At 37.8% G+C, this 12,912-nt stretch overlaps 1 protein-coding gene across 3 annotated transcripts in view; it reads right to left on the reverse strand.

The window, feature by feature from the left end:
- Positions 1-1,389: 1,389 nt before the first annotated feature.
- rnls (renalase, FAD-dependent amine oxidase) overlaps positions 1,390-12,912 on the reverse strand; it is a 56,956-nt gene continuing 45,433 nt past the window's right edge. For 2 of the 3 annotated variants that reach the window (XM_051674650.1, XM_051674649.1), the window contains exons 6-7: positions 10,347-10,522; positions 1,390-1,920 (exon numbers count right to left, since the gene is read on the reverse strand). In XM_051674650.1, the coding sequence (XP_051530610.1) occupies positions 1,768-1,920; positions 10,347-10,522 (329 nt within the window). In that variant the 3' untranslated portion in view covers positions 1,390-1,767. Of the gene's footprint in view, positions 1,921-8,241; positions 10,003-10,346; positions 10,523-12,912 lie in introns of those variants that run through there. The other variant, XM_051674651.1, reaches the window with a different exon arrangement.

Consider the following 12,912-nt stretch of genomic DNA (forward strand, 5'->3'; position numbering starts at 1 on the left):
GCACTCGACGGACATCTCTAACCATCGTGAAGCATTTTAGCGGCATGAGAACCCCGTTTTTAAAACACTGTATCATGTTAAAAACTGTTCACATTTTTAAAACCATGTCTCGAGACCAGTGTTGGGAAGTAAATAACTAAAAGAAGCGACGCTACCAACTAAATTATTCAGTGGCATGACAGTAGCGCCACTATTTTCACAACAGTATATCTTTTTCAGTAGCCAGCTACATTTTCCAAGCGGTGTAGTGTCACAAAATGCTACGTTTGTCATGTTGCATTGCAAATGCAACAATGGAGACGAGGGAGTTACCAAATGTGCCAAATCATAATCTCTCTCATATTGTATGTACCGCTGGGAAATCCAAATCATTGAAGTGAATCAGTTCTTTTGGACAGTTCATTCAAAAGAATTATTCGTTTTAGCGTTTGGAAATCTAAGCGCAGCGTAGTTCTAGCGTGAAGACTAGCAGCTGTACATCATCGCACCATTAGCTAGGTAACTCCTAGCCAATCACATGTAAGCCACTGCTTTATAAGTCTGCTCACATTCTATCACATTGCTGTTTCAGTTGTGCTAACATGGTAACCACGTCCCGTCCTGCACAGGGGTAGGCTCCACGCCCCTGCCTCCTATCTCTGGCAGGATATGATGTTCCCGAGTACAACTTCTTCGGACTGACAGACGGGGCTTACGCCAAACAGAGACATTACATTTTCTGTTTTATATTCATCAAATGTCATCTTGAATTTCACTCAAGTCTGCAAGTCTTCCTGATAGAACTCCAGTTCATTTTTAGTGAGTCGGTTTGTTTGGATGGTTTATATAAAGGAATTAGTTCACATAAATGATTCACTAATTCACTTGGGCTCCTGCACAGCATTAAAGGAACTTCACCTTCTTTCTTGAAGCGAAATATTGCTGCTGTTTTTGTTTCTTCTTTTTTTAACCATATTTACACTTTCTAGTTTTATTAGTGTATATTTAGTATTAATTTATGTTTAATTTAACACTGTCAACTTTATTGTTTAACGTCCCCCTAATAAAATATATCAGTTAATTAAATTAATATTAATTAATTTAATAATAATAAATTATATAATCTGACTGTTACATTTTTACAAATATTTTTTTAAATGGCTTCAATGTACTTTTTTTGGTAATTTGTAGTGTAAACTACTTTGTTAAAAGTGTACTGTAGCTTAACTGTAGTTTAACTACTTTACGTTATGAGCCGCTTGTAGCTTGGGAAGCTACATTTTCAAAGTAGTTCACACTGCTCAAGTCAACTGAGTTTTATTCCATTCAGCTTTGTCTACTTTTTTTAAGTGCAAGAATGTGTCCTGTGCGAATGGCCCCCCTTACACATACAGACACACGAACCCAAGCTAGTTCTAATTGTTTTATTAATCTGAAACAAATCACAGGAAAATGTTGAGAAAACCTGAACGTTTACATAATATTTATTGCACTTCAGAACACTGTAGTTCAAAGCTGCATTGTGCCGTTTGCAAGTCCAGTATGAGGCATCAGCTGCTGTCATTTAAACTTGCACAATTCTCTCTGTCCTCCTTTAATCTCCAGCATCCGGCACAGACAGTATAATTGGTTCTGGTTACAAAATGCATGTCTACAGACACAGGCGAGACAGTTCTACTGTGCTATGTGCAGTGCATCCATCTTCCTTTGGGGAGGAGCTTAAATCTAAATCAATGTTGGCATCCTCCATAAAAAAGCAAAAATAAGGGCGTTCTTTCCCAACCCCCTTCAGAGAGAAGACTTCAGAACCTCAAAGACCTTCAGGGCAGACTCGATGCAGCCGTCAAAATTTGAGTGCGTGAAACTGTCACCCCCACACACCAGCAGAGGCTGGGAGAGCAGTGTCATCTGCCCTGGGCAATCAGCCACCGATCTGGTCACCTAATTAGGGAACAAACAAATTGAGTGATTGGAAGTCCAATAGCTGATGCAACCTCATTCTAACACTGATATTGAGTTTTTAACCCTCAGAGTCCCAAATAGAGCACATACAGTAAATACAGTGGTGGCCAAAATATTAGCACCCTTGGTAAATATGAGAAAAGTAGGCTGTAAAAAATATATCCTTATTGTTTATCCTTTTGGTCTTTCATTCAAAATATTCACAAAAATCTACTCTCAAATAGATATAAAAAAATTCCAAACACAACACAAGTTTTATCAAAAAACTAATATTTTTGTCAAATATATGTGTGACAGTTACTGGCACCCTTTTATTCAATACTTTGTGCAACCTCCCTTTGACAAGATAACAGCTCTGAGTCTTCTCCTATAATGGCCAATGAGGTTGGAGAACACATGGCAAGTGATCTGGGACCATTCCTTCATACAGAATCTCTACAGATCCTTCAAATTCAGAGGTCCACGCTGGTGGACTCTCCTCTTTAGTTCACCACATAGGTTTTCTATGGGGTTCAGGTCAAGGGACTGGGATGGCCATGGCAGAACCTTGATTTTGTGGTCAGTGAACCATTTTTGTGTTGATTTTGATGTGTGTTTTGGATCATTGTCCTGCTGGAAAATCCAACCACATCCCATTTTAAGCTTTCTGGCAGAGGCTGTCAGGTTCTAATCTTTTATCTGTTGGTATTTGATAGAGTCCATGATGCCAGGACCTCTGGCATAAAAACAGCCCCACAACATTAAAGATCCATCACCATATTTAACCATGGACATGAGGTACTTTTCCAAATGGCTACCTCTCTATGTGCACCAAACTCATCGCTGGTGTTTACTGCCAAAAAACTCCATTTTTGTTTCGTCTGACCATAGAGCCCGGTCCCATTTGAAGATCCAGTAGTGTATGGCAAACTGATGACGCTTGAGTTTGTTGTTGGATGAGAGCAGAGGCTTTTTTCTTGAAACCCTCCCAAACAACTTGTTGTGAAGTAGGTTATGTCTGATTGTAGTTTTGGAGACTTTCTGACCTCAAGACCCAACTAATTCCTGCAATTCTCCAGCTGTGATCCTTGGACAATTTTTGGCCACTCAAACCATCCTCCTCATCATGTGTGGAGACAATATAGACACACGTCCTCTTTCAGGCCGATTCGTAACATCTCCAGTTGATTGGAACATCTTAATTATTGCCATTATGGTGGAAATGTGTATTTTCAATGCTTTAGCTATTTTCTTATAGCCACTTCCCATTTTTTGAAGTTCAACAACCTTTTGCTGCACATCATAACTTTATTCTTTGGTCTTACCCATTGTGATGGATGACTAAGATAATTTGGCCTGTGTGTTACCTCATATTTATACCCATGTGAAACAGGAAGTCATGGCTGAACAATTTAATGTTCCTTGTCACCCAGGTGTACTAAAAAATGTAAAATATGAATGTGAATATACTTCAGATATATTTTACTCATAAGAATTTCTAGGGGTGCCAATAATTGTGGCAAACATGTTTTGGAGAAAAATATTTAATTATGAGATTTCCCCCCCTTTCAGTTAGTTTACTTCAATTAAAGGTTAGATTTTTGTGAATATTTTTAATGAAAGATCAAAAGGATAAACCATAAAGACATATTTTTCACAGCCTTCTTTGCTCATATTTACCAAGGATGCCAATATTTTTGGCCACAACTGTAAGTGCTAGTTCCCTATTTGAGCAGTGGATGCGTGGGTGGGTGTGTATGCAAATGTGTCCATTTAAAGTTGAAGTGTGTCATTTTTTTGATGTTAAAATACTTTCTCCTATCCCAGTGATATGCATATGTTGATTCCCCAGAAAGTGTAAACACTGTGGCTCTGTGGCACTATCAATATATTGCTCTGTTTGAGCATCCTGACATAGCAACACTGACACAAACAATGGTGCAATTTGAAGCGGGAGTGTTTGAAAAACCTGTTTGAAAACAGTGATTATTTTCGCAACTCTGTTTGGTGATGCTGTTTGCACAGAAATTACACTCTATACCTATACACTCGTATAATCTTAATTTTTTAAACCCAAAGCAAAATACAGAAAATGGACTGCTCCATAAATGTTGGATTCATTATAACTGTATGGCTTTTATATATTAAAGGAATAATTCACCCAAAAATGAAAGTTCTGTCAGCATTCACTCAACTTCATGTTGTTTCAAACCACCAGTTTTTTTAATGCATTTTTTTTTTCCTGTACAATTAAGTGAATAGTGACTCTGGCTGGCAGTCACTAACGTTCTGCTAAACATCTCTTTTTGTGTTCCACAGAAGTCATATGGATTCGTGACAACATGAGTGTGACATGAGAGCCTTGGTATAAGCATTATGATGTATGCATTCTACAATTAACAGTAAATGATTTCCAGTAGGTCCTCAGTGCAAATCTCTGCTGTCAAAAACAAGACCTTTGGCTGCAGATAACATAATACTACTGAGAGTAAACACATTCCATGCACGGCCCATTACAAAGGCTTAGGCTGGCCCCAACGCTCCGCCAGATAAACATCGAGGTGCAACGCAAGGAAATAGTGTCCATTTCCTGAGGTTTTTACTAGGCATCGTAACAGATGGAGCTCTATCATCATTCTGTCCAAACCTCTCCCTCCCCTCTTGTATCTTTAAATGGTAATCTTTGTGTAAATCAATTGATAAACGTTTGGCCTGAAATGTGGCCAAGAACAAATTGTTTGGTTTATTCTAGAGGTAAGCTAATGTAAGCAGGCCTGAACTCCTCCACGTTCCTCTGGTGTTCATTCAGTGCTCTCAAGTGAATACAGCATATCAGAACATGGGTGAAGCAAACTACAGAGCTTTAAAGCTGATGTGTGTCATTTTTTCGATGCTAAAATACGTTCTACGTTCTGCAAGCTTATGTGCAGAGTGAACTGTAAGTAAGCCACTGGTAGGTCGATTTTCCTGAAAAGTGTAAATAATGTGGCTCTGTTTGAGTATCCCAACCTGACAGAAATAACTAAATTGGCTCAACCAATGGTGTGAGTTTGGGGTGAGATTTTCTGTTTTTTTCTGACAAATGGAAGGTAGAGGGGAGTGTTAAGTATTTTTACAATTCCGTTTGGTGATGATATTGATGTAGAAATTACACACTTAACCTTTAACATATATTTGTCACAAAACAAAAGTTGGGGATTCTCCAACTTTTAAAGTATGAAACCTTTTACAGCACATAGACATTTTATTTCATTTTATTCAACTTTCATAAACTATCATTTCATAAATGCTCAGTGGCATCTAGACATGACAATTTGTTTATAGGCAGGCTTAGATTCAGAATTCACCTCAAATATTCATTAGCTTGAAACTGAAGAAAGCATTCTGTAGGCAGTGTGTAAAAAAAGCACATCACACAGGAAGTTGCATGATTGAATCACAGCTCTTATTTCAATGCTGTGGAATGTACAGTCGATGAAAAGAATCCTTGAGTCTCTTGATAAATAACAAAACCTGCACATTTATTTGAACTATTTTGAATGGCATGCATGATACACAAATCACACCAGATATTTTGAATCACTGAGGTGGTGCGCACATTTTCCATTAGGCCATTGTTTTATTTTTGCTCCAAAACCATATGCAGTTTTTATGTGGAACACAAAAGATGAATTTTAAAGAATTTTCATGCTGCTTTTTTCATACAAAAACAGTCTGTCAAGCTCCATACACTAAGTTCATATTAGTGGTCGATGCCGATATTCTGACTTTTTAAATTATAGACATGAGCCGATAAATTTTCCATTTGCCCGATTTGTTTCTTGAGGTTGCCGAGAATCACCTGTTGCATGTGAAGCGACTGTGACATGTAAACGACCAGTCACGGTTTGTTTTGTTGTTACATGCCATCGTGTTACTACAATAATAGACCAGTGTGCAACACAGTCTCATTTAAACAGTCCGCGACAGACGTGTTTGAGCTCATAATGTTAAAGTGCTCACCTGTTTCATTCTCCCCCTCACTCCTCAACAGTTCCCTGTAACTTATAACTGTCTTGTCTAATGATGAAAGGCAAATATCAATAAAACTAATATCATATACTGTCTGCAAATATGTGCATATCTCGTTTAAACAGATGCAATAAACAAAACTTGAGCAGATCCAGCGTCCTGTGGAACACTTATAAATCTGCCTCTGAAGCTTGTATTCTAACAGCCTCTCCTCAGCAGTTCCCTGTCATTTTTAACTTTATTTTCTAATGATAAAAGGCAAATATCAATAAAACTTCTATTATATACCGTCGGCAAATATGCAGATATCTCAATTAAACAGATGTAATTCATGAACCTTACGAAAATCCAGCGTTTTCTTCCCGTTGAGCGCTCATCTAATATCTTCCTCTGAAGCTGTGTATTCTGTAAATGTGTGCTGTAGGTAAATGTCTTATTCACTGTGCACTGTATGTACTGTTGGTTTGATTCTGTATTTTTCTGAGAAAATACGATCGCTAACGTGGACATGCCATCCATGGTTGCTGGACTACTGTGTGTACAATTATTTCCTTCCTAATATATTAACAATTTCTTTATGTGCAAATAAATTACTAAAATCTAATGACTAAACAGAAATCAGAAGAAACTGCTGTCTACCATTTAAAATAAAATATAATTTTTTTAGATTCTTTACAAAGTTTTGTGTGAAATTGAGTAACTATAGTGCTAATTAAGAGTTTATTATTTATTTATTTTTTTAGCAATTTTATGTTTATGTTATTTACTATATTAAATTGTGCGATATATCGGCATTGTATCGGCCACCCTTCACTCTGGATATCGGCATCAGCCATTAAAAAACCCATATCTGTCGACCACTAGTCCATATGACTCTTGTGCTATATTTCAAGTCTTCTTAAGGCATATGACGATAGCTTTATGTGAGGAACACTGTTTTTCGATGACAGTTATTCCGTCTACTTTAACGGTGCTTTTTTGTCCTTTTCGTAGCTTGACAGATGTAGACACTATTATCTAGAGATGCACCAGTATCGATCTTTATCGGCCGATAAAATCTATATTCTTCACTATTGGATATCGGTAAAATTTTTAAAAATAGCCGATGATGAGGGCTGTTTATTTCTGATTATTTCCACCAAAACGTCTGTGTCTAATTCCCCTTAATAAGTCATGAAATAAACACAATAATAGTTTACTATCGGAGTGTGGATCATCTCTTCATTGTATTACAAAAGCAAAAAAGATTGCGCACCCAAAAAAATACTAAGACGATATAAAAATAACGTGGTTTTTGCTCTTGTAAACAGTTTTGTGCTCTAGTAGTAATTGAATCATAAATGGTGATGACATGGCAAAAAAGTCACATCCACAAAGCATGGTAAATGAGATGGAGTTTAACACAGTTCACAAATGGTCAAAACACAAAATCGACTAGAGCATACATTTGAGCTAAAAATAACTTTGTGGTGTAAAAATAACTTTGTTGGGCTGATTATTTCCAGCCAAAATGTGTCAGACAAAAAGTCATGCTGTGTGTGAAAGAAAATGTTTCTTGTGTGGAATTACTTTGAATTGTGTGACAATGACAGGAGAGTTGCAATTTGCAAACTTTGCACTGCTAGAATTTCACAGGGTGGAACTACCATTAAAACACAATTAAAGCTAGACACAGAAAGAAATATAATGAGTTTGTTAAAGCTAAAGCGGAGGCTGCTTCAGTTAAAAAGCTTCATCACTCAGTGTGAATAAGAATGTTAATGCGAGTTAATAATGGGCTTTTTGTTTCAGCGTTTTGTTTTTATCTAAGACCAGGTACTTCGAAACATGCAAAACATGAAGACACATAGACAATAAAGTTATTATTTGAAGTTATTATTTAAATTTCTTTCAAATTTATGTAATTTATAATCAGTGATTTGAAACAAGGTGGCATAAAAAAGCAGTACCACCACACGATCGATATCGGCAGATGTTGTTTTAAATAATTGGATAAATAAATATGACAGAATTTTTATTTTTTGATTAACTATTCCTTTAAACATAAATTATAAAGAGGGAATTCACACAATATGCACTCAAACAATGTACTTCCTGTTAAAAAAAGCAGTGTGCATTTGCAGTAGATTGAAAGTCATGACTCGGTCTTTCCAGCCATTTGAGAGCAGGGAAGCCAATGACTTTGACATGTGCTGTGTGTGCTGGTGTCTTCTCTGCAAACTGTAATGTGGCAAATGACTGGAATCAGCCTCAGAGAGATCTGAGATCTGACTCCTGCTCTGTGCCCTCTGTGTGTTTGACCGGGAGCTGGCACATGCACAGGTGTGTGTACACGTGTGAGAGTGAGCGTTCTGTTCCTGCCTGTGCAGTCTAAACGGGCCTTGGCCCACTCTCTGGTGCTCAGCGAGCTCTGCGCTCCCACACAGATGTTCTATGTCCTATGACCTTAAACTGAGGCCCAGCGCTGCATGCCACAGAAGAGTGTGGGGGCTTCGAAAGAGAACGTCTGTGTGTGTGTATATATATATGAGAAATCAACCGGGCAAGAAAGGGCGCAGTCCCACACAGTGTGTGAATGCATAAAGTACTACTGTAAATTTGTGTGTGTGTGAGCCAAGTGAGTGGGGGAAGAGTATGAATTTGTATGTGTGCGTGCGCCCTGATAAACTTAGACTAGTTTTTTTCTTCCAGAACATTTTCTCCATTCACCATTGCAGATGACCTCCATTAGTCCGCTTTATTAAAAAGGAATGCACTTTGCTGTACAGCAGGTATGCTTTTATTAGTGGCACTTGCTTGAATGAGCCAAGGCCTTTTTCATATTTGCTATACATGATCATACTGATTACTGTAGACCTTCAAGAAAAATGTACAATAATTTTGGAAATGGAATAAAATATAGAGTGAGATTCAAAAGTCTGAGTACACTTGAAAATACTTTGCATTTTTCTAATTTAATAAGTTTTTATTTTTCATTACATATAACAAAATTGAGATTTTTTTTTTTTTAAATATTTGGTATTTGCTTTAATGACAGTACGCTCTCAAGCTGCCATGGACTCCACAAGTTTATGCAAAACCTGATGATCCATGTTCTTCAGCATGATCTGAGAATGTCCCAAAGAGTATCTTGTGTGCTTGAATGGAAGCAAAGAGATCTGACCTTTTGCAAAGAGTTAACATGGTCAATGTCACACATTTTCTTATACTTTATTAGTGACCTAGACATACTTGTAGTTCAGAATTATACATATTTCCTATTTATTTTACATAACTTTTCAGTGTTTAATTTTTTCCACAATCCTAACAATTTGCTTATTTTCAGGTTTAAATTAGATTTTGACTTCAAGATTTTCAGTGAAGACTTTTAAGCCCCACTGTAAATATAATAAAATATTATGAAATATAAAGTGAACCAGAATCCTTTTGACATCAGAGTTTGCTTCATTTGGTTAGTGTGACAGCATTTTCCAAACTCGGCACCGCACCAGCGAACCTCACCAAACAAGACTACTTGTAAAAAAGGTGGTCTGGCGAATGGTTCATGTAAACTCTCCTATGGTTTTCAATTGGCATGAAAGCAATCTGTCCCAACACACAGAGTAATCTGTCCTAACTTGCGAAAGTGAACAGCTGTAGAGCGCAACATTGCCCGCCCACTTTTTCAACAGTCTTGGTTCTGGAAGTATTTTTCCAATTCATTTCTTCCATAGGGATTTAATAAAATCCTTTATAAAAGAGTTTTAAGACATGAACCAAACCAACAAGTTCCAAGGTGAATCACAACAATAAAAACTTTGATTTGAAGAAGAGCAGTATTTGAAAATCAGACAAAAGGTACAAGTCTACTTAGTGTGTTTCATAAGGGAATAAACTACAATACCACAAACAGAAACATTTTATTTACATTTTATTGCAAAATATTCAGATATATGCAAATATCTAAATAGTTTGAGAGTGTGCGGTCGCTGCTGGGCTCTTTTGGTGTGCTTTGTTGGCTGTGATTCTCTGATTGGTGGATCGTTTCCCTTGAGGATTCATGGATAGTGTAGTTCTTCACCAGGAATTTCGCTATTTAACACGATTTAAAAAAAACTTTAGTTGAAATAATGTGGACAGATAGCTTCAACAGAAGCATTTGCGCTTGATTAACAACATCAGAGCTCACGGTATGTCTGTCTTTAAAGGTTTATGCAGTAAGTTATTGTTAAAAATCAATTCGCCTCTGGAGAAAATAAACGTGATTTCTACTTCTGGAACCCTGTTGCGCTCAATTACATAACATATACATTTCTCATGGCTGCTTGCCTCAGAATAAATTGCCTTCAAAGAGTGGCTCACACTCTTCGCATTTTTACTAACATCTGAGATTCTCAGTCAAACCAAAAGTTCACAAACAAATTATATCATCTCACCTGGGAGTACCTCCACTTCTGACACTTGATGCTGTCTGGTTGAGGCAGTCCTGGCATCACCTTCTCTAGCTCTTTGAGGATGATGGGCTGCACTGCATCCTTCTCCTCCTCCAGGTGCAGGACGCCAAAGGGCACACTGGTGTGGACCACCATGGAAGGTCCACAGTCCTTCAACTCTGCAGAGAGATATAGGCAGTTCTCAATCTGACGTGTTTTGGCTGCTCATGAGATCACTCACAAACATACAGATCACAGGCTCCACATCATGTGCCACAGCACAAAGAGATGAGCCAAGGACTGAGTGAAGTCAAAGTAAAGAAATTTCAAACAGAGGGAGAAATGAGGGTGAGATAAATGGCAATGAAAGCTGCAGAAAAAGAGATACAAGCTGAAAATGCCACAACCACTTTTACTTCCTTAGAAAAAATAACTCAAAGAGTATCAAAATTTAATGGTGAAGAGTGTTATTTTTAGTTTAAGTTCTTTCTCCTATCCCAGTTTAATGTGATGAGTCAACAATAAGAGGAGATAAATTGGGTTTTTGGAGGTGGGGGAACCCTAAAATTGGGTAGTAAGGATTCAAAACCCCTCTGGATATACAGCTTTTTAATAAACCATGAAAATTTGCTTCTGCATATCAGTGGATGTCAGAAACAATCATAAACCATATTTCGTAAATTCCATGGAACAAATAGGGCCGCAGAGCAATAGAGAAGTGTAACACACATCTGTACGCGGAGGCACACAGTCTCGTGCTACTTTAGAGAACGATGCTTCTAGTGAATATGCCACCTCTACCTGCATCCCAACTAACTAGAGCAAAGCATAATGAAGTTGAAAGTTTTTTGAGCAAGTACACTTGTTAAATGGAGAATGAGTGAAATGGATCAAACAAACACCAGAGCTTACAAGAAGTTGCATAGATTGACAAACAAGCTGCCTCTTTTTTTCCTTGACTGATTTGAAGGTGCTGGAACGACATTCCAGGCTATTCCGGTCCAATTTAACCCCTGATTAAAGTAATCCATTCACAGCATGATTAACACTGTGGCTCTGTGGTGCTATCAAAACATTGTTTGTTTGAGCATCCCGACCAGTCCGACACAGTGACACTGAACTGAACCAATGGAGTGATGGTTTGGAGTCTCTCTCGGATAAATCTTCTTCATGGAAAAAAGAATGCATACACATATCAAATGGAGCACGTCTTTGACACAGCCTCAGTGTTTCCCATTAATTACCTAGACTGTGACGGCCCGCCACACTTTCGTAATGAACCGAAAATATTTTTACACTTCTCATAATAACATAAAAGTTCTCTAACGTTGTGTTTTGGACTGTTGCCTCTGCAAAACATCTCTCACTCCCAGATAGTCAGTCAGCCCCCTCCCCGCTCCCCCTGCTGTCTAGTGTGTCATTATAATAATCAAACAACCAGAAAAAGAAAATGAGAAATCACTCACTGCTCTTGACTGTGATTTGTTGTGATTTTGAAACTTGTATTGAGAATCATCAAATTTCACTACAGTCTTCTGAAATTTTGGTATTGTGATAATGTATAGCCTTTATTGTGCATGGTAGATCTTGCTGCAATAACATGATGAAAAAGTAGATCTCATTCCTTAGAAGTGTGAGCATCCCTGCTGTTAATGGTGGTGATGGAGGCTTTTCTTTATTTGACTACCATACGTAACATAAAATAATTATCATATGACAATAGCCTCCTCCCCTACCCAGTGCAGTTTACATTTCTGTTAACATAAATTTGAGTTGAATGCATAGGTACAAAATTAGACTGGGCATCGGTCATAATTTTAGAAAAATATACAACATAAACTTTGACATGTTACTTGAGCATGTAAATTAAATGTCCTTTTTTCTCTCCGGACAATTAACTTTTTTAACTCGGTCAAGTGAATGACCAATTTACTTGTCCAGAGGACAAGCACATGACAATGCTTAATGTCGAGCCCTAGCTCAAATGTATGCTCTAATCGATTTTGTGTTTTGACCATTTGTGAACTGTGTTAAACTCCGTCTCATTTACCATGCTTTGTGGATGTGACTTTTTTGCCATGTCATCACCATTTATGATTCAATTACTACTAGAGCACAAAATTGTTTACAAGAGCAAAAAGTTCTTCATCGATCTAGCCTCTTAATTTAGCTCTCAAAGTGCACCAGATTCATGCATTTAACTTTAAAATGTACACAATTTTCTTACAGGGGACCATGCCCCCGGACCCCCCTAGAGGGGCCAAGGTCCACCCACCACAGTCTCACAAAATCCTGTGGGAAACAATGAACCTGATCCACATTTCTAACAAGGCAAGCTAGCTGTGGCATTTTCACTGTAATTGTGACATGACCAACATTACTTTTTCAGTCATAATACTCTGGTCAGCCGACGTAGATTTGTGTGAATGTTTCGTAACAGTTTAGTAACTGTTCCAAAATGTGTACAGCCTTCTTTTCTCCAGACCACAGTTTCTCAGTGACATCATCTATGGGCAAACCAAACCCCATGATCTAATGCCTTACAGGCAAAGCTCATCGGCAGAGCCCG

This window comes from Myxocyprinus asiaticus, chromosome 36 (assembly GCF_019703515.2).
Source record: "Myxocyprinus asiaticus isolate MX2 ecotype Aquarium Trade chromosome 36, UBuf_Myxa_2, whole genome shotgun sequence".
NCBI lineage: Eukaryota > Metazoa > Chordata > Actinopteri > Cypriniformes > Catostomidae > Myxocyprinus > Myxocyprinus asiaticus.